The 23043-nt window shown below is 41.9% G+C and overlaps 1 protein-coding gene across 1 annotated transcript; it reads right to left on the minus strand.

The window, feature by feature from the left end:
- Nucleotides 1–12855: 12855 nt before the first annotated feature.
- On the minus strand, nt 12856–13394 carry LOC6036808 (protein Fer3). The gene has a single exon (XM_001846750.2). It carries the CDS (start codon nt 13382–13384, stop codon nt 12926–12928), a length of 459 nt encoding a protein of 152 aa, XP_001846802.2. The 5' UTR covers nt 13385–13394; the 3' UTR covers nt 12856–12925.
- Between the last annotated feature and the right edge of the window lie 9649 nt (nt 13395–23043).

Here is a 23043-nt window from a genome sequence, read left to right on the forward strand (position 1 = left end):
AAAATGCATTTGATCATTTTTCAGGCTATCATCCATTCAAATTTGGCTAAAACAGGTTCGGATAATCGAAACTTCGGATTATTAAGAAAATTTGAGTCCTTCAAATAAATACGGTATTTTGTGAAAATTGTCATGTTTCATTCAAAAAACTCTCTCTCTCTCTCTTTAAAGTATTCGATTATTCGATTATCCGAAGTCCCATACAAACCTTCGGATAATCGAAACCACGAATAATGGAGGCTTCGGATAATCGAATCTGGACTGTACTCGATTATTCGAAGGTTTGTTTGGGACTTCTGATAATCGAATCACGAACAAATAAAAAAATCCATTTTTTTTTTTATTTTCTTACTTCAAACAGAGAGAGAGAGAGAGAGAAAGAGAGAGAGAGAGAGAGAGAGAGAGAGAGAGTATTCTTAAAAATTTACAATATAGATATCAAACGAAGCGAAGCGAGTTTTTTTTTATGATTTCTCAAATTTTCACAAAATACCCCATTTTTATTTGAAGTACTCAAATTTACTTAATAATTTGCAATATGGGTATCAAACGAAGCGAAATTGAATATTCTTTTTCCCTTTTATTAGAGTTTTTTTTGTTGATTACTCAAATAAAAAAAAAATACCGTATTTTTTCGGAAAAACTCAAATTGCACAATTTGCAACATGGGTATAAAACGAGGCGAAATTTGGTATGCATTTTCACTGTTTTAGAGTTTTTTTATATGTTTTTGTTAATAACTGAATTTTTCACAAAATACCGTTTAAACTTAAATTTTCATTATTTGTAATACAGCATTCATTTTCACTGTTTAAGAGTTTTTTTTAAATGAAATATCTAAATTTTCACAAAATTTTGTATTATGTGAAAATTTGAGTAATTCCCAAAAAAAACCTTATAAAAGTGAAAAAGCATACAAAATTTAGCTTGCAATTACAAATTAAAAAAAATTGAGTACTTCAAAAAATAAGGTATTTTGTGAATATTTGGTTAATTCATCAAAAAAAACTCTGCATGCAAAATTTCAAATCGTTCGATACCCATATTACAAATTATAAAAGTTGAAGTACTTTAAAAAAAATAAGGTATTTTGTAAAAATGCGACTAATTATCAAAAAAAAAATTACTAGGTGGAAAAGCATAACAAAATTATGGAATTTGAGTATATTAAAACAAATCCGGTATTTTGTGAAAATTTAAGTATTTTTGACCAAATCCGGTATTTTGTGAAAACTAGAGCATTTCATTCCTGAAATACTGAAACAGTGAAAAAGCATACCAAATTTCGCTTCGTTTGATACCCATATTGCAAATTATGTAAATTTGAGTATTTTAAAAAAATACGGTATAATGTGTTTTGTTTTAGAAGTTATACAGTCGACTCTCTCGATGTCGATCTTTTCGATAGCAATAATTCTCCATCTATCGATGAATTCTTCAGTCCCTTGAATCTGCATACTTCATTTATCTTCATTCCTCGATATTTTCCCTTGCTTGAAGGATCTCTTCCTCGACGGTCCCTTGAATTCTGTTTGCTCTAAAAATCTCTTCCGGTTGTCAATAATTTCACTTTCTCATGGCTTGCACATACATTTTTCTTGGCGAAACGAAGCTGTGAAGGGTGTTTGACATAAGTTTGTTTTTGTTCACGCAGAAAAATAAGGCATATTTGAATCAACAAAACATTTTGTTGATTTGAAAATCAAGATTTTTGTTGAATCAACGCTAAACGTCAAAGCAACTTTTTCAAAACAACAAAAGATTTTTGTGGAATTGAGCAAATCAAGGTTTGTTTCAACGAAAAATCTGCGTTGATTATATTCAACAAATTTTTTGTTGAAACAAACCTCGTACAGGCTGATTCTACAAAACATTTTTCTGCGTGTTTGATGAACGTTGCCATGATTCTCTCCCATAGCAAATCAATGCAACATTTCCAATCGTTTGATACCCATATTGCAAATTATTAATATTTGAGTATTTTCTAGAAAAAACGGCATTGTTTTTATTTGATTAAGTCTGGAGTTTTTTTTTTTGAAAAGGTCAAATAAACCAAATTTTCAGTTTTTTTCTTTTTGGGTATTTATTGGACCTTTTAAAAAAAACTCCATGAGTATTTATCGACCAACTAACATAGCGTCGAGATGGCCATGAGAGTTGGAGCGCGGACTTGGTAAGCTGGATATGATTATACCCACCCAGTTTGATGTTATTTTAGGAATATCAAGGTGTTTTTATACGCCAGATTTTTACTTTTTCAGAGGTAATATTAATCTTTTTTGTGACATAAAAGATGTACTTCTTCCCAGATGTAATATTATCATGATTTGTTTTTTACTGTGACTACTTGGTGACTACAAAAAAAAATTAAGAGAAAGCTATGAAAATTCAACATGATTTGGTTGGATTAGGTAAATTTTAGAAATATATTAAAAATAAGTTATCGACCTTTATCGTCGATAAAATTATCGATGATTGATGATAACAATAGATTTTCGTTGCGGGACCCGTGGTGAAGGGGTATGCGTGGTTGCCTCTCACCCAGTCGGCCTGGGTTCGATCCCAGACGGTCCCGGTGGCATTTTTCGAGACGAGATTTGTCTGATCACGCCTTCCGTCGGATGGGGAAGTAAGCTCGTTAGCTCAATCCAGGTGTAGGAGTCGTCTCCCTGGGTCCTGCCTCGGTGGAGTCGCTGGTAGGCCGATTGCCTCAACAATCAAGCCTTCGGACAACTAGTTTCGAGTAGGAATCTCGAATTGAGAACTCCAAGGCAATGCTGTAGATAATTAGATTAGATTTTCGTTGTTGTTGTTTCGTTCGAACCTCGATAATATTTTGACTGGGTAATTTAAATCATTTCAAATAATTGTAAAATATCATCCAAAAAGGTAATTTAAAAGACAGAGGAATCAATCTGCAAAAAAAATCTTCACACTCAACCAGTTTTGTTCTCACATTTCAAGCTTGTTAGGCTAAGTTAAGGCCCTGCGACTAGTGCGAACCAAACAAGGTCCAAATTAGGGCCCCCTCTGCAAATTGTTCTAAATAAACATGCATCTCAAGCAGTGCAGAAGCGTGGCCAGTTGCACGCGAATTATGATTATTTCGTTCGCCTAATTCTTAGCCTACTCGACTAATGATGAGGTCTCGTCCTAACATTTCAACATGGCCGCCTCTATGGCGTGATCCACGCGTTTTGTCCCGTGAAGAAGCTGGCTTGCTTTGATCGCTCGAGAGACGGAGCTCTAATTTCTAAACTCGCCGAGAGTCAGCTGGGTCCATCTGGCTTTGAGTCGGCCAAGAGTCGTGTGCCTCCTCTCGATATTTTTTTTTCTTTCTGTTTGAAAATAATGTTCTTCACTACCAAAGGACCTCTGCAGAAGGTAGTGCAAGAAGGGAAGCACACCTAGAAATGCAAGGCAGTTTGTAACATTCTGGTGGCGCACGATTCGAGACACATGGCTTGCTACTTTATCTTGTAAAAGTTTTTTTTTTCTCCTACATTTTGAGATAACAAAAAAGATTTACGGAAGCTCGAAGAAAAATTAATCTTTTTGAAATTCGGCAAGCCACCATAAAACGTAAAATTTCAGAAGGGAAAACTGCAAACAGAGCGGCGCTTATGGAAAATTTGATTTTTTGTTGTATTGATTTGAAACCTTATTGAATTGTACTCCAGGGGGACGACACGCTGCGAATCGGTCAGTTTTGATGTTTGGCTACCGAAACTGATTGATCGCGCGGCAGGAGTCTGACCTGCGGGACCAAAACAGAACTCCCGGTAGGTCTTTGTGAGCAATGTTTTGGGTCATTTGAGTAATGACCGATGTTCAATCAACTTGAACCAATTTTTAGTACACTTGAACCAACTTTTTTATTCACTTGTTGCGCGTAGACCAAGTAGGCCAGGTCCCAAAACTACCCACAAGGAGAAAAAGGGGTTGAAAATGCACCCCTCCCTAATAACAGTAATTTGATTGATTATTAACCCTTCGGTTTGGAAAGAAATTTAAAAAAGGAGCAAAACCGCGGCATGCCGGTTTCCAACGAAAAAAAGAAGGACTTCCACAAAAATATCCTCGGGGTGGAAACACGTGCACTGTCTGTGGCGGCACGACCCCATGCTCCGGAATCACAGGATCACAGTTGGCTGCATGCTTTGGCATTTTTTTTTAACTCCCCTCAATAGTTGTGGAGGGAGGCCACATGTTGCACACTTGTAGCTGAACGTGTTAGACGATGCAACTGTTGCCACGCAACAACATGGCGGAACGGAAGTGGGTTTTGGGTTAAGGAAGTAGGCTTTGATTGGAGGAAAGATTTTGCAGGATTGGATTTTTTGATCTCAACTTAAGCTCAAATTTGTATTATTCTGTTTTTATGAAGTTCTTTGAAGTCCTTTGAAAATGTTGCGCTTGATTTAAAAATTTTGGGATAGTATAGTTTATGCAACAAATTGCAAAATTGTGCAACAAGTACACTCAAACCCCGATGGTTTGACACCAACTGTTGTCAAACGAACGGGGTCACGTTTTAGTTTGACACCCCTTTTACACGGAGTTCACACACACTACCAAACGTTTGTTTTGATAGTGTGCGTGAGCGCCGTGTAAAAAGTGACAGTTCGTCACTTTTTAGTTTGACTTTGACCAACCAACGGGGTACAAACTAAAAAAGTTTCAAACGAAAAAGTGACCAACCACCGGTGGTTGAGTGTAGCATGATTCGTTTATTTATCCAACGAGGCTCTTGAAGGTTCTTCGTATTTCAAAATAATGTAGATAATATAGATATATTGACCGGGTAATAATAAACCAAAACAGACAAGTCCTTACAGAAGCGTGTACTTGATTTTGACAGCGAATCAAAAAAGCGTTTGTTTATGTTTACACTGTGGACTGTTGAGGGTGAACGTTCGGCGCAGAAGAGTGAGTGTGATTGAGTTGTGCTGGAACCGGTTGGTGGAATCCGGAACAGAACACCGCGGAACCGGTCATGAGGTCAGTGGTTAATGATCTAAAGTAATGTCGAGTCTCAAAGAGTCCCGATTGCGACGAGCGCTGACAAGAAATAAAAAAAAAAATTTGGAAGGGGTTTTTTAGGGAATCGTTTTTGTAATGCTAAATTATGTCGATGATGTGGTTGATCAACTCAGAAGCCTAAACAGTTTGAACTTTTGCACATTCTCTGTTCCGAAATGATACGAAAATTAGGGCTGACAGATTACTCCCATTTACTCATTTCTGAGGAGGTTCGGTTTTGACGAAAACTGAGTGATTTGAACTCAGAGTGGAGTCTGTAGGGCAGCTGTCAGATTTGAGTGAATTTTACTCAGATCTGGGTAAATTTGCTCAGTTTTTGTTAAATTTCGAAAAAAATCAAAATAAAAAAAAATTGAGCCAACCCCTAGTATCATTTTTAAACCTGCAGGTTTTATTTTGGTTCTGAAAAACTTCGAACAACCTAAATAGGCTTTTATGTCGTCGCTTTTATGGCCTACTTAAAACCTGAAATGTTACTAGGGATGTGAGTTTGAAAACAAAGATTGTTTCCTACTCACACCAGTGAGCAGGATGTAATCTTTGTTTACAAACTCACATTGGCTCATTGTTCTCCTAGATTTGTTCCTTTCACTCAATTTATTCATTTTTAAGTAGGTTCGAATTGAAAAAAAAAACTGCTAAACAATACTTTAACAGTGACCCAAATTTGCCGAAAAATTGATGTGCGATTCAATGTTAATCAACATTGAGGTAACGTAAAGTTGCACTTCCAAGCTGTCAAATAACGCAATGCCTTTTTGAAAATTTTCTTTTAGAACTTATCTTTTATTTCAAATATGAACCATGACGGGCCCCATCATCATCTCCTCTCAATTTTTCGTCAATCGACGTTAATTGGACTTTTTTCGACTGTCAAAATTACGGTCATACCTCCTTTTTTGTCAGTCCCGGTGCCGATATCAAACACTTTCTCCTTTTGACAGCATCCGGTTCTAGTTAGCTCGTCAAATTTCGTCCTAATTATCGTCTCCAGATCTTCGTTACCCTGGCAACGAAGGAAACATTGTCAAACGCCTTTTGTGGAACGTGCGACGGGCCAATGGCCAACCTTGATTGATTGCCCCTGTGTTTAAGCGGGGTGTCACAATTTTCCGCACGCCACTTGTTGCTGGCCAATTTGGCACGCACGATCGGATCAAGTCAGGTGTGGTGAAATTAAAACACAATTTAACACCCGTTCTAACATTGTTTTTTCGGGTTTAGTTCCTAAATTCTTTTTAAATTGGTCCAAATTGTTCTCGAGTGCTGAATGCGACGATGACTTTATAAGACTTCTTTGTAAGGGCAATTTTGTGGCCAGGGTTGCCAGCATTCAAAAGACCTTAAGCGCCACAGAACAAATTGTACAATCGATTGTAACATAAAATATCCTTTCAAATCGAGGACGCTTTTGTTCCCATTTTTCCAATTTCCCAACCCTCTGGGTGGCATCTATTGATTTCGCTGAAATTGAGCGATAAAATTGGCCACGCAGCGCAGGAATCCTTTTCTCACCTTACCCTATTATGGGCCCCTAAGGTGGCATAATTCAGCGCCTACTAGGAGGTCTGAGAAAAAAAAGAGCGCATCATTGGCAATTGTTACAAGATTTACGCATGGCATGCCATGATTTTCCCGCTTGATTAAGTCCCAATAACAAAGACAATGCTCCGTGCGGTCTGGAAGGGCAAAAAGGATCTGGAACAGGTCAAGAAATGCACCTTACCTTGCGTCGAAAGGGAAGATTTCACGGTCATTTGCCCGTTTCTTTGCGTCGAAGTTTCTTGTCATCTCGCCTGCTTTGTTGCACAGAATTTCGGTGGCGAAACATGCCCACCAAAGCGCAAGCAACCGTCACAACTTGAATCTGAGAAGAAAAAACAACATAACCTTTTCTTTTTAGCAAGCCAACTTTTTCGGGTGTGTAACTCAATATTTACCCTCCGAACAGCGTCAATATTTTGCCCAAGCCTCCTGTGATTTGGCCCGGCTTGTTTGACGTTTGAAGGTGGTCTTTGAGATTAGCGCAACCGTTTTAGCAAAGGTAAACAAAAAAGACTGGCAAGATGACAGCTACTGTTGACAGTTGCGCACAGGTGCGTCGATTGTGCGTAACGGATTTGTTTCGGTGCGTGTGCGGTAGCAAAGTGGATCGTAGTTCGCAAAAAGTGTGAGTTTTGTGAAAAAGTATGTGTTTTTTTTTAAGTTTAAGGAGGCCTTGACTGGGCGTGATTAGGGGGAAACGGTAAGTCTAGCAACAAAATATTAATCTAAGGAGTCCAAATCCAATTGATTTCATGCGTAAAAGTAAAATATCTCGGAACCGTTACCTGAGGAGCGAAATTGCCGGCACTTCCGTTGCGTAGATAACCGTAAAGTGAAGCACTACAGAGTTATTAATGAAGGTGGTTTATGAAAAAGGGCACCCCCTTGTTTGTAAACAACTCGGCAGGAAGCAAAATTTGCTGCTTATTAATATCAGTGTGTTCACTGCTCCGTGATATCCGGTCCCGGGTTCGTGTGAAACAAGAGGGAAGAGATCAATCGTAGGGCTTTACCGGGGGAGGATCAGTTTTCTACCTCTTGGGTCGGGATGATCGGGAGATTTATTCGACTCTAATGTTTCGCGTTGCGATTACCATCTCGGGCGTACGAAACAGGAATCCAAACTGTCATCGGGTGTCCAAGGTGATATAATAATTCATGGCCCACTAGGCGGTCCCTGGACACCGAACAAATTAAACTACGATCAAAATGATCAATCGCCTACTAGATCGAGTTTATCGCGAGGGAACGATCACCACACGGAGGTATGTCAACGCCAAAAAGGGTTTGACAAATGACAACTCTCCCTTTCGGTCCGGAACCTTCCGGGAATTGTGGCGCCTCCGGCATCGCTAGCGCAGTAGCCAAAGCCGCACACTCGAAAACTCGCTCTACATGTCATTCTGGAGCACTCTCGATCCGCACCACACAAAAGAGGTGAGCGTGAGCCTCTTGATCTAATTATCACATTTTATTGGAGCGATTACACGACTTCCATCAAAACGCGATTAACGTCTCACCGAACACCTCGCAGTAGGCTCCGACTGTTTGATGGAAGCTCGCGAGAATCTGACAGAATCCAAACAATTCGGGCATCTACCGCGGATGAATTTACATAATCTGACCGTCCAAGTGGCGGACCGATGAGTGGCCAACGCAAACCTTTCAACTCGCCTAGGTTCGTTATGATTATTTTTATTGTTATTCTTGGACCGTCGAGTGGGGGCCGGGTTCCTCCCGGTGGAATCGCCACTTGAACTCTATGGAATCTTCCCGCCGGACCGCGGACGATGATCACTGGATCATTTCTGCGTCGTTTTTTTTTTTCGGGAGGCTTGAGTCGTTTTCTTTCTCTTTTTTCCGGGGAGTCCACTTGTGCTCTGTTTTCTTTATGCCGGCGTGGTGGCCAGGGGCCTTTTAAATTCAAATCGAGTACGGCCGGATAAAAGTTCAACGAGCCCCTCGACGCGCCAGAGCCTGTGGAGGGCTCTGGAAGAATTTCGTGGCTTGATTTGAGCTCTCCTAAGCCCATGCAGCAAAAGCAGCTTGAACTCAACTTTGAGCGTGTTCATTTCAACGTGTACCGCAAATGACAGCTCCGTCTGAACATCGCCAGATGACACCGAAAGGGATGAAACTGAACACCCCGCAAGGGGTGCAGCAAAGGATTACCGAGAAACTGATCGGTCATCGTGATCTAGTTTCCCTGAGTCCCCTTGCAGCTCAATCCGAGCAAGCCATGCGCAGCAGCGGGGTCCCTTAATAAATTAATCTCCCGCCGCCGCCTGCTGGAGATCGGAAACTCACATCTCACGGTACGTTACGATGCTTTCTCCTGATCGCAGGGTGGAAGATCGAGAAAGGATTACTTCCGAAAAACGAAAAAAAAATCGAGTAATTTACGTGCAGGAAGTCGATTATGTAAATGTGCGCGCCCATCGAGTGTGGCTAATCGTTTTCACTGGACAGCGCGTTTCCGGTGCTTTCGAAATCCTTAAAAAAGGAGATGCTTTTTCGGAAGGAAGTACTTTTTTGGGCAATCACAGCTTGCCATGCGGTTTGCAGAAGATCTCGGCCTACTGCAACGCAGTACCAACTGTCATGCGCGTGTGCGGTATGAACCCTTTTTGCTCGGACGAGGGGTCCTTAAATGTACAGTTAGTCGGCTTTGACCGCAGTCGATCTGCGGTGTGGGGTGCTCGTGCCATCTGACGTTTCCGACCTACTTGGATCTGGTAGCACGTCCTACATCAACAGGTACAGGACGACGAGCCGGGGATGGTAATTATTTTCTACTTTTCAGTTCCGATTTTGAGAAGGGTTGAACAGACCTCTTCAGGGACATTCGGACATCTAGAGTGTACTTTACACTTGTTTCACGGTTGGTTGCATCCTGGGATGGGATTAAATACAACTGGACATCAATCCGGACTATGAACACGTGTTGGATAGCACATGTTTCGTCGATTAACTTTGTTATAAAACAGTTGTTTTGGCTTCAAGCCTATGCAGCAAACCGTGACTATACTCGAAAAATCAGTATGTTTTTTTTAAGTGTACTTTGACAGCTACATGTTAAATCAAATTTAACGAAATTCGCTTGGGTTTATTTATCAAGATCGAATCGTAAACTGTCAATCAACCGTCAAAAGAACAAAACAAAGCCGCCCAAAATCAGATATCGCACAGTTCGAAATCCTTTCCATATCTGTCAAACAAGATTTGTGAAACACAAAAGGACAACACCGAAATTGTCACCGACCCGGCGGGAATCCTTTTGTGCACGGCTAATCGTTATTGGTCGGCTCAACCCAAACAAAGCAAAACAAAGCCGACCCGATTGGTTACGCTCAATCGTAAACAGAGAGCCGACGAGCGCAGCAGGCGCTCCGAAGATCGGTTGACATAATGATCGTAGCAAGCGCCGACTAGGTCGGATCGATTTCGGCACCGCCTACCGAGCCCTCGAGCAGGCGCCATTCAGAAAATCCCAAACATCCAGAGTAGCCGGCCGGCCAATCATAAATTATTTTGCGCAATAAAAGTCGAACCACTTTTTCTGCCAACTCACCGCAAATATTGATTTGTGCGGTCATCCCCGGTGGTGGCGCCAATCGTCGACTCGGTGCGTCGGAGAGGACCATGACAAGCGGGTTCTGGAACTTGGAAATTTGTAGTTCAAAAACCAACGAAAAAAGTGAAACCCATATCTCGTTATGACCTTCCCGTGAGACATATCCAGCGCGACGAGTCACAACGACGGAGAGTTTTCCCATAGTCTACTTTGGGGAGGAGGGGGCACTTGCAGCGATCGCTCGAGTAGGCTTTGACGATCTTATTAGCATAAAGGCTTCTCTCTCGGGTTGAGGTGGAAGAAAAACGGGCCTTTTTCTAAAGTAGGCTCTGAGAATTGTGTTTTTTTCCTACAAATTTGACGGGCTACCAAGCTTCGCTGACCTGACCGCGCTCTGGGAACCTGTAGTAAGCGTGCGAATCTCTCCTCACTCGAGTTCCATTTTGAGTGGACTGCAAAGTGTTACAAAAATTGAGCTGAAGAGTGTAATTTGAGTAAATGATACTCTAGGCGTTGCTTGAGACTTGGACATCTTTTTGCAGAGTTGGTTTTTTTGGCCACAAAATTGCTGTTCCTTCTCATTACGGGGTTTGTTTTAAAACTGAAACGCAACTTTTTCTGGTTGAATTCAAATGAGCGTGTTTGTTAACTGAACGACCCATGCAGCAAAATCAGTTTAAACTAATTTTTATCGAGTTTTTTTTAGAGTGCAATTGTAAACATTGTTTTTATTTTCGAGCAACAAAAATTTCCAAACTCCGGGTCGTCATAGAATGCTGTGCGCGTACAAAGAAATAGTTTCACCTCAACAAGCCATGAAAACACTTGTTGACGCAGGTTGCTGCGATCTCCACTCGCTGAAGAGTTCTAAGCTTTATGTTTTGGGCTAAATCTCATTTGGACTGACCGGGAACCTCTTCGGGAGCGCGGTCATTGAGTGCTGCCGGAGATCTGGATCTTCGCCGGATTCGAATCATGAAGCAGTGACTTGGATTCAATTGTAAGTGCTTTTGATTCAGAGTGTTTGCTTAAACCTTAAGCTAGATTTGTTCTTCAATTAGATTCTAGCAACAGATGGCTACTGTGAAATTTGTAACAGATGGCTTCTTAGAAAAAAATTGAAGGAAAGCTCAACTGTAGGAGAATGTTTGATCTTTTTAATTCAAAAATTTTGATATAACTTTATAATTAGTAAACCGTTATCTATTTGATTTTTATGACCTGTCAAATGAATAACATTGTTGCCAGAAAATAGTTTAGGAAGAGAATTGTTGCCAATTCACACTAATCGAATATAAAAACAAACCTAACGAGATTGAAAGTTTAATTCTAGCTAAAAAAAATCACTTAACGGTTTTCCCTTCCAAAGTTTCCCAAAACGGTCCCATTAATGACGTTTTCAGGCCCCTGAATGGATTAGTGACGTCTCATTTGGTAGCAAAACGAGCAAAACCACACACGGGTTAGCTGAAATTTGACACAAGCTTCGATGCGCCCGTCCATTTTTAGCGTGTGTGGGTTGGAGGAGGCTTTTTACCTGGTTTCATGGACTTTTTTTTTTGGGAGCAAGGGTTAAGAACCGCAATGTTCCTAGAAAGTGACGACGAGAAGAACCCGTTAGTTCAGGGTTATTCCGGTGGTTTGGGTGGGGAAAAAAGTCAAAGTTTGCTAATTTTTTAAGAATTTTTAATATTTTTTTTGTAGATTAGGAAAAGAAATTGCGCGTTTTAGTGAAAGTAGGCCACGCAATAATTTACACTTCATTGATTTTGGGATCGATGCAATATTCTGACACTTTTTTGAAATTATATTCTGATCGAATAAAAAAATCATAAAAGGTTTCGAAAAGTTCTGAGTATCCTATAGGAAATGATATCCTGAGATTTTTTTTTGCAAAAAAAGCTGTCATTACGTTTTTCTATTTCAATGAATATCCATTTGACGTTTCAGTTTTTTTCATTTGGTGCATTGTTTGTCGTCAACATAAGCATGAATTGCCTTTTTCACAATGTTGACACTTGCCCACGAGCTTGCCCATATAAGTTTGTTCAGAGAATCAATCTGAATTCACCACAGCTCGTTTCAAGCGTTTGACAGCTGTAGTGGAAAATGAGTGAATTTTTGTTAGAATGTTCAATGAATGAGGTTGTTTTTCTGTGTCGTTACAAAATTAAACTAAAAATTAAAACGTTAAAAAATAAAAACTAATTAATCATTACGAAGTGCCCCCTAACATGCCAGACAACAGGGGTTACTTTGTTCGTCGCCACGCGCGCAGCCACAAGACAACCCCCTACCAAAACAAAACTGTCACGGCTCGTTGACACTTCATGGCTTGCTGCTGTGCCGTAGACTCCGTCCAAATGAACGAGGGGAGCGACACGCTGAATAAATTAACCGTCAGCACAAACCTGTTATTCCACACCGCCTTCTGTTTGTTGTAGTCGCCCATTGGTCGCGTGCCACTTTGTCAACATGGCGGGCGTCAGCGTCGCGTTTGACACCTCGTCGATTTTGATTAGCAAATCTGCCATAATGGCGGCAGGTTGCTATAAACGAGTGCGCTGGGGCGAACTTTCTCACGGTTTGAAGAATCGGAACCGTTATCGGAAAACAAAATGCTCACACTTTTTTCATACTTCTTAATAAACAAAACTTTATTTTCTCTCTCTATCTCTTTGGTGGTGGTGCTCTTTGACTTGCGGGTGCGGATTGTTATGCTAATGAAACCTTAACCTAGGAAGCGCGCAAAAACAAGCGCAACTATTTTAGCAATTCGGCCAGTGCCGTGATGTAGGACTGCGCCATTTGGAGCGTCTCGTGCTTGGACAGCTGCCGATCGTTCCCGATCGTGGGCAGGTATCGCCGGAGCCGATCGAACGCCTCATTCAGCGAGTGCATCCGTTTCCGCTCGCGGGCGTTCGCCGCCAGGCGTCGCTTCCGTCGTATCACCGGGGGGATCACCTTTCTTCGGCTGGGTTGGCTGTTGCGGGTTGGTTTTGGCTTCGTTTGATCTTGGATCCAAGATGGCGGTGAGACGCGTTCACACGTCTCCACGCGAATGTTGACGGCGCGTTGCGTCAAGCTGTGAACGTACTCCAGCGAAGTCAGCGGGATGTACTCCGGATAGAATCGACCGCCGGCTTCCTTGTCCAGTGGTGGACTCGAGGACCGCAGGTCGTCACTGTACGGCGGTGATGGGTAAAAGTGCAATTCCGACATTTCCGATCCGCTTTCGGATGTGAACTGACCTTTGAATTGTTCCATTTCGTGGAAGTAATTTCCGATCGATTATTATTTCACGCCGCTCCATTTCCCGAACTTCCGAGTGTCGAACTTAATAAAAAAAACAACAAGGACCAAAAACCGTAACATACGGTCGACGGACGGATCTTTCTTGTACATACACGTTTCCGTAGCGCTTCACCCCCGCCAGACCCTAACCGGATCGCAGTAGGCGTCGTGTGCGAGCGAGCGAGAGAGACCCCACATGTGTGGATGTGGAAACATGTAGAGGAGCACGTGCCACGCGACCAATGAGAGCCATCCGAGTAGGTTGAGGTTATGTACTGGAACGCGCGAGCCAAAGCGAACCAGCTGTCAACGCGCGGGTGACACTATGGCTGCTTTGATGGGTTCGTCGAGCGCGCGCTTCAAAAATATGAAACGCTCGTCGAAACGAGTGCAGAGTGAGCCGCTTTCCCTTAACCCGTTCCCAAATCGTTGAGGTAGAGGAGGTTATGTGACGAGGGATTTTGCCGCGCGTATTTCGCCTCTCTTTTCCAGCAACAATGAGAACCAATTTGCATAAATATTGATGAGAGAGGGGTTTCAATTTAGGGTGTGTATTGTGAAGATGAGGGTACTTTCAGCAAGTGGTGAACTCTGGTAAGGTGCAAGTTTGGGACCTGATGCAGAGGAACTTTGCATGGTGACAGGACAGGTGGCGGAAAAATTGCAACGGTTTTTTGCACGGTTAGTGGGAGAAATTGGAGCAAGTTTGGTTTGACAAATAGAACTAAATTGGCATTTTTTTTCTAACATTGCTTTTTGATCTCATTTCAGATGCAACCCTGTCCCACTTTGGTAAGTAAATATCAAACAAATTGTAAATAGCCGTTTTATTGACATTCCTCCTTAGACATATTTTGTTACCTTCAAGTTGATAGATTTAACGGCATTGACTGCAAATCCAGGGTCAATCAACAATGAGGTAACACAAACTCTCCGTCACAAACTGTCAAAATACAAGATTATGACACGATGGGTTATTTCACTTAAGTTCATGAGCACGTTGAATTTTTGTGTAACGTAACGAACTAATCATTAATATTGTTCTTCCGATTTACAAAACGCCGTCTCATTTGGTCAGTTTTCATTAAGGACCCGACAAGTTCTTAATGAAATCTAACAATAAACAACACCACAGGGTGCCTTTGAAATTTCTCCGGTTGACATAATGATCCCGGATCGGATCGGCTTTGTTCTAGCGACCGACGCCATTCCCCGAACGGCGCCATCAACTTTTACAAAATGTTCAATGAAAACACGGCGAAAGTTGTGTGAAACCATAATAAATTATCCTGAAATGCGCAATAAAATTTCTGCCAACTCATCGAAACGGATCCAAGCAGGCGCACCCTTGTTATGGTGCTCGAGTTCTGACAAGATATCGCTGAAATCGGGCAGAAATGATCTATTGATCTGAAAATTCATTTTGGTCAAAGTGATGGGAAAATTAGCATGGCCTACCAAGTCTGAAAAGCCTCAACCCCAGTCAAGGAGGCCCTGAAGAGGGCGTTTAGATGCTATGATCAACAGGTTGTAGTGCCAAACAAAGCCAGGACAATAGCGGATTCAAGGAAACATTTGGCTTTGTATTCAACGCCTCCTTTGATAGAAGAGCAAGCTTGAGATTGTTCCTGCGAATCCTCTGCAATCGAAACTGGTCAAGCGATTACGACTGTTAGGTAGAATGATGCAAAGGTTTGCTGCATTTCGAGAAGGCCGTTGACTGACATGCTAATTGGGGGCAATTTGCCCATTCGGTAGACTTCGAGACTGCAGCGGCCTCGTCGACTGCATTTCGATTGCGCTAACCGCGGTTCGGTTGCACTTTTCAAATGCTACGAGCTCGTGTAACTCCGTGGCCTTATTATTTTAGGGTTTGTGTAATGTAATTAAAGCCCCAGTTACCTCATTCTGGATGCCAATGTTGTAAACATTGCACGCTAACAAAAAAAAAAACACAGCTTTCGTGTCTAAAGGCTGTTTAGGCTGCATGGGCTTGAAATCCAGAACAAGTGGCGCCAGTCGACGCAGACAAGCGTATCGCACTGAAATCGATCGGCCATCTGTGATCCCGTATCCCAATCAACGCAGATGACCCGGCCTCATCACTGCCGAAAGTCCGAGCTGATCCATCTATTTTGGCACGCCGAAGAAGTCGCGTGGCTCCGTCTACCTGAACCTGCATCTTATCGCCGCTCCGGTTCTGTGCACTTGAAGAAGACGAGGAAATCGTTTAACGCCGTCATAAATAACCTCAAAAACAACAACAAATGGTGCGGCGCTTAGCGTGCTCCTTGCGATAACCATGTGTTGGATGCTCTCGCCTATTTGTTTTCCTAAACCTGGTCGTTTCGAGGCAGGGGCAGATCAAAGCAGGCTCGGGCAAGGAATCAAGTTCCGAGAAGCGGCCATTAAGGTGTCAGATTCAAGTGATGCGCATTGTTTTGGGTTTCGATCGCAGTAGATTTGGTGCAAAATTTGCTAGATGGCAGCACTGTTGTGACGTTTGCTGTCGGCTGGGAGCACTGATTTCATTGGAAATTGATTTTTTTGTTGTGGAGTCGATGTAGTCGGGTCTTTTTGGAGAATTACCCGACTCCGCAGTTCTGATTGATTTTTCATTTCCCTGCAAGAGAAAGAACACACAAATATATTTACCATTATTCGTAGCTCAAGAGTGGAAACTCGTGAGCGATTGTTGTGAATATAAATAGCAAACAATTATCGTTCGGTCCAGCGCAAGGGGACAATTGAAATGGGAGACACCGGAGTCCAGGAATGTGTAAACATTCCTGGTTCTGATGCTGATTGAATCGTCAGGAATCGCGAACTGTTTATCCTCTTCTTTTCAGTCATTTTCCAACGAGGGGGTAGACAAACAAATACGCGAACGAGCAAACAGCAATCGGAATTATGATGCTTCAACGCGGAATCAAGTAGGCAGCAAACAATGCGTGATGATGATGATGGCCCTCGCGAGAGTTGATTTCGCAATCCAGGTAGGCTGATTGTTTTGATGCTGGAATGATACGCTGCGCCTACTGGGATGGAAATATCGAAACGCGCCTGGTCAGCGCAGCGATCACACCTGAAAATAGTCTATTTAAAACATAACAGGGAGTCTCGTTAAAAATTCATAAATTATCCTCATACGACTCCATGGCGAGTCGTTCCATCCACTTGTCGATTCAACGAGCGACGGAACCCATTCATGCTAACCCTTTTTATATTCTGGATCCCCAATTTTCAGTCCACTTCCCCCTTCCCAATCCATAACAGAAAAGGCCCGGAGGTCACTAATTTGACTTGTAAATGATCTAATATTCCAATAAAAGCTACTTGACTATGACGGGCGATCCGCGCTCACCGTTTCTTCACCCCCTTGAAGATGACATCTCGAGAGTTGATCCCTGGAGTGGTATCAAAACACTCGAGAAATTACGCTTCCAAGTGTGGAGAAAGAACCTTCTTGCTCTTATCCCCTAACCGTTTCAAAAATTGAAACAATATTTTCACTGCACTACTTGGCCGGTAGTCAGTGTAAACACGACGACCCGTCAACCAAACAAAGTAAGCCTGAAAACGACACAAATCGGCGCACATAAACGTCAAATGACTGTCAAAGTTGGCGCAAATTTAGCGCTTCTGCTCGCTCACTTTGTTGCGGGTCTATAATTAAAAGTGTTGCGAGTGCAACATTGTTGCAGATTTGGGTTCGGCTCTTCAAATCATGGTAAAAATCTTAAAATTTGACAGCGCGCTTTGCGTCATTTTGACATGTTTCAAGGGGCTCGACAATGCGAACGTGGAAAATGAGAGAAAGTAAAACTGGATGATTTCTGGAATTCAAAAACAAAATTTTACTATCATTTGATTCAATGGTGTAATTATCTCAACCCTCAACAAACATCTATATAAATCGCGTCCAACCCCTCCAAAAATCGTTATTATCGCAGCATGACGTATGCACCATTCCACCCCTGACAGCCGACGACGCGCCTGCTTTGTTTCAGCGCAGGGTTGGGTAAACAAAGATTAAGATGCTGCTTGACCTAGTGGCCTCATAACCTCGAAATAAAAAAAGGATAAAACAAACATCAAACCGGACCCGACCCTGTCAGAAATTAATCGATCCTTCACTAAGGTGCCATATCGCCTGTTTCAAGGATAACCGGCGAGGAAGGATTCGAAAGGCGTGAGACCGTACAAATTCTTTCGCGACCCTTGGCAGGATTGGGATTTTTCCCGAAAGGACTTGGCGCGATACCGACAGGGATTCGAGCTGTCGGGACGATAATTGGTGGGTATGGGAAAAAGATCCATTTGTTGTTCGGAGAAGCTGAATGAATTTCTCTTTTGACGAACTGTACTTCAATTTTGAATCTCAGCTTGAACTGTCATCGCGCTATCGCGTTAAAAAATCGCGCATTATCGCGCTTGCTGCATGGGCCAAACCTCAATCGATAAATCAACTGAAACTGCTCAAAAATTCTAAAAAAAGTCAAAACAAACGTCTCCCGTGGCAGTTCGCCGTCCACAATTTGAACCCATAAATATTAATTCGAATTGAAACGTGCAACTTCGGAAGGGGGCGATTCGCCGACCCCAGTCCCCATCCTATCTGTCATTCTCGAATCTCAACGGACGGCTCTAAAAAAAAGGGCGAAAGCGAACGTGTGCCCCCTTTTTCCGCTGGGGGTCATATTTTAGCGGATTTTATAGGTCCATCTGACAAAAGTGACGTGGCGCACCGGGTCCCGGGTGAAAACGCAGAGTTCATCATTTAGGGCCCCATTGTTTAGCCTGCGGACCCGCGCGCGCCACTCTTATGTAAATGAGAAGAGGTTCGGTTCGGCGAGACGCAATGTGCGCGCGGACCAGGGTCGCTGAACCCGACCCGGCCGGGCACTTCCCGAAAATGAAGACATCTCTCGTCTAAAAGGACACTAATGGGACAAGTGAGCCGGCCGTCCGTCCGGGAATCGCTCATAACTCACCGCGCCGAACGTGCTAATTAGTAGGCGTTGGAGATGCACGCGATGCAGCCGTTGCCGGGGCCATCACCCGTCAAAAGTTGTTTATTTTAGCGCCTTCTAATGCGCCCTTGCGGCGAAAGGGACGCTTGAGAAGGGTTACTGCGAACGGGTTATGCAAACCGGAGACCGATGGTCTCTGCGAGACCTGCGTTCCAGGAAGTGACGAACGGTAAAGTAGGACGCGCGCAGCATGACTTCAGAACTGTCAAAGTGCCATAATGGCGGCAAAAAAAAAATGCGCACGTGCTACAGGACCAATCGCCCTTTTCAAAGTACAGAAGTGACCGCGTCTTCGTAATTCGATCTTTTCGCGGCCCTTTTCGGCAGACCTACCGCAGACGGTTCGCGACCCCTAAAATCTAATTGATTAGGTTAGGTTTAGGCTGTATCGGGAAAAAAGGGCGTTGTTTTGATCGGTCGCGACACGCAGGGCGTTGAACCGAGGGTAAACAATGCGTGTAGTAGGCCGTGATGGTAAGTTAGGAAAAAACGGGGCCTAGGTGAACTTTGATCATTAGTACCTTCCAGGAAGGACAGTTTTGCGAAAAGGTGGTTAATTTTTTTTCGCGTCGCCCATTTTCCTGAAAATTGACAGGGTTTGATCGGCGCAGAAGTGACGTTTCGAAACCCCGTTAAACCGAAAGTGATTCTAGTTAAAAACAGGAAGAGGAAATAATTACCAGCCGGAGAAGGAAATTGAGTTTCAATGGAAGCCTTTAATAAGCATTTAGGGGCTCGCTACTTGAAGCCCAGGAGGTATCGGACGTCAAAAAAAAAAAATGAGACACGGCAGTTTAAAAAAAAAAGCTGCACACATTGCACTTGAGCGACTTTGCGATCGAAGCGATCAAGTTACCTGCGAGATCGCCCGGGTGACCGTGACACTTTTTTGGGACGGGATCGGCCAGTTTGGCAGCCAATTTTCGGAACGGTGTGTGTGGCTTATGGGACATTTTCTGGATGAGTGGACAAATTTGGGCGGTTTTTGTGGGCTTTTCGATACAAGCTGCAAATTGCCCTTTTAGGGTCGTTTTTTGCTTGTTTTTTTTTTACTAATTTTCGTTGCATGTCTCGTCATGCTAACGTAACCTTGAATTCTAATTGAATTACGTTTAAAAAACATTTTTCAATAAAAAATTAAAAGCTAAAAACAAATAACTAGTTGAAAAAATTTATTTGACGAATTTTTACGTCAAACTCGAATATTGGCAATCACTGAGGAAGAAAAAAGTACAAGAAAAAGAGTGCGGTCAAAAGTTAAAGGTAAAGTTGTTCCTGGAGTCAGTGCTGTTACTTTTACAAGTAACAACTAAATTGTTTTTCTCATCATTTCAAGCAAAATAATGTGATTGGGCCAATGTGAGTATATCCAGGTTTTTAAGCGAAGATGGCGTTCTAATGGTGAACGTCCGATATGTCAAAATCACGCAGTGGTACCGTAAACCGGGGTGACTTTGATAAGATTTTAATTTGTTTTTGGATTATTTTCCAACAGGTAAGGTTTTTCTCAAGATTATTATTTTTAAAACATGTACTGGGGTAGGCCACACAAAGTCCATGCACTATTTTTGAAAAAAAGTTTTTTCAATAGTGTTTAGAAAAAATAGTTACTTTAAAAATTCTTAGTTTTAATTCCGGGGTGACTTTGATAGTCATAGTTTTTCTGGTTGAAATCATATTTAAGATGTTCAAACTTTATTTGTACGTTAAATGTACCATCACTAAAGTAGCTGATATAGTTTTTCAGAAAAAAAAAATCAATGTTTATATTTAGTTAACTAAGTTTATAAGCTTTTTAACAAAATACATATAAATTTTAGGTAAAATTGTTAAAAAGTCGGAATTTCGCCTGATATTTATTAAAAACTAGTTTTGTTTATAAAATTATCGATTTATATTGCATTTTATACTAAATCAGAAGCAAGAATCACAAGTTTTCAAATTTTACATGAAATTTGTACAACTGAATTTGCTTATAAATATGGAGATTTTTTTTAAATTGTGTTTCAAAAACACATATTATTTATTATTTACAAACTTACTTAACCTTCTCCTAGTGGAAAATTGTCCAAGGAATCCGAAAATGCATTCCGTTTTCCAATTCAAAATCATGTTCATTGAGAAAATCATGACACTTTGAGAAGTTAAAAATGATGACTTTCATCAATATTTTCCTAACTATAGTTAACTAAATTTTTAAACTTTTCAAATTTTTTAGAACAGTTCTTCTTGAGGTACTTTGAATACTTTCTTACCATAGTCAGTATGATTCTAAACCTTTCCGTAAGTATTTTAATTGTACTCTTCATTTTGCTGAAAAATTGCGAACCTATCAAAGTCACCCCGGCTATCAAAGTCACCCCGTTTTACGGTACCAATATTACGAAAAAAGTGTGTCATGGCATAACAGCCACATTTGTTTTCTAATGTTGGTGCTACTGCGCGATTTTGACATTTCGGATGTTCACCATTAGAACGCCATCTTCGCTCAAAAACCTGGATAAAAGTGTATCCAGCTCACGTCAGTGGATGTTTACGTTAGGAATGCAGGATGCATTGTTTTGAAGATTTTGAATGTTTTGTTTTTGTGTAGTTGCAAACAAAACAATGTTGTCCCTTGTTAAATTAATCTGTCAGTTGTCAAATGTTTCAAAGGGTGCGTCACTCTCAGGAAACTGAACCCAAACCCAAACAGCGACGCGCTGTCACTTTAACAGGTGACAACTACGTCATATTTTTTCATTCGCAATTTTTGGATCGCTCAGTCTGCTGGGCCCACACTCGAATTGATTGCCGCTCGGATTGCTTTGTTTCAAGCGCGTAAAGTTGTTCAGCTTAGTGCATCTTTTTTGCATGCCTCTTCTGACGTTTCCGACAAAGCTTGTTATCGTAATGAGGTCCCAATTAGGCTTTATGCTTTTTAGAAGAAGAGACACAACTTGACGGGACCGGTGGCCCGTGAAAAGTGCCACGGGCTGCGGGGAAACCTGATTATGCATAATGCTTCTCTTTTAATCATAATCATCATTAGTGGGGTTTTACTTCTTCACTAGCTAGAAAGATTAGAAGTTTTTTCTTCGGGTTGCGTGTCATCGCGTGAATTCTTTGGGATGTTCATGAATACTACATTGTAAATTGCGCGGGACGAGTACCTTAGTTTGGGGCCAACTCTTAAAAACTGTTCAACAACAGTGTTGGAATATACTCTACACAGTCAACCAAATTTAATCAGATTTCGTGAATAAAATTGAATCGATAATAGACCGCAAAATTTGAAACAGATCCAAATATTGTGATCAACACTCAAACTGAAAAGTGCTCATTTTTCAGTATCAATCAAAGAAAACCACTTTTGCTGCATGGGCTAGCCCCAGTTAGGTCAACTTCAGCAGTGTCTGCCCTAGCATCCTTCTGACCGGGTGCGCACGGTGCCAATGAAGCCACGGGGCACGCACGCGGCCGACGCCACTGGCCGTCAATCGCTATTACGTGCGAATGGTACATTTTAATTTTCGGAAATCTTTGGTTGCGCTTTTCCAACGCCAACTTGGACGGACGACTCAAACGAACGTGGCGTGCTACGACTCGGACTAATCGGCCGGATCCGTTTAGTTCCAAATGAGCACCTAAGCTGGCCATGACTTCAAGTGCAGCCGAAGGCAAGTGCAATGCCGAAAGCACTGGTTTTGGACCTTTCATAATGATGATTGATTATATTGGGACCTGCGGAGATGTGCGCAGAATTGACCGTTGTCAATGCACCCTGTAATGACAGTTGTAGCATGCGTGCTTTAGTTTTGTTGTAATTGAGTCATTTTCTGCAACAATTGTAACATGTTTTGGGCAGGAATGCACTTATTTCGACTTTGAAACTAAATTGTTGGTTTGTAACCCCGTATTTCAACTGTTGGCTAATTGTATATCCTGATAAAGCATTTCAAAGAATTGTTATCTTCTCCGAAAAAACATGACTTCTACCAACGATTAGGACCTTTTAGTGTTAAAATTGACAGTTGTCATTGCATGCTGCTGACAGTTGCAGAATTCGTGTTTTAGTTTTTTTGTAATTGAGCCATTTTCTCGAACAATTGTACCACTTTTTTTTTGTAGGAATGCTTTTATTTTGACTTTGAAACCAAATTGACGGTTTGTAACCCTCATTTTATATCCCAAAAAGGATTCCGAAGAATGTTAACCTTCTTAGGACAAACCTAACCTAACCTTTACCAACAATTAGGACCTTTTAGTGTCAGTTTGCTACAAATTATCCATCATTCGATCCGATCTCAAACTTTCCATTCCCAAGTCGTCTCCGTATAATTAAACGCCCAAAAAGTGGTTCAATTAATAGCGCAAAACAATCCAATTATTGGACCGCTTGCCCTCAATCTGCGGCCTGCGATCTAAAGCGCCGATTGAGCTGTTTACCAGCGTAAACGGAATCCTTTTTCGATCCCACAGGATTGACGCGATTTCCGGATGTCAAGCGGAATCAATTCCGGGCATCGGCGCGGCGGCCCGGCATTGTCCTTCCTAATTGGATCACATGAGAGG

Source organism: Culex quinquefasciatus, chromosome 1 (genome assembly GCF_015732765.1).
Source record: "Culex quinquefasciatus strain JHB chromosome 1, VPISU_Cqui_1.0_pri_paternal, whole genome shotgun sequence".
Classification (NCBI taxonomy): domain Eukaryota; kingdom Metazoa; phylum Arthropoda; class Insecta; order Diptera; family Culicidae; genus Culex; species Culex quinquefasciatus.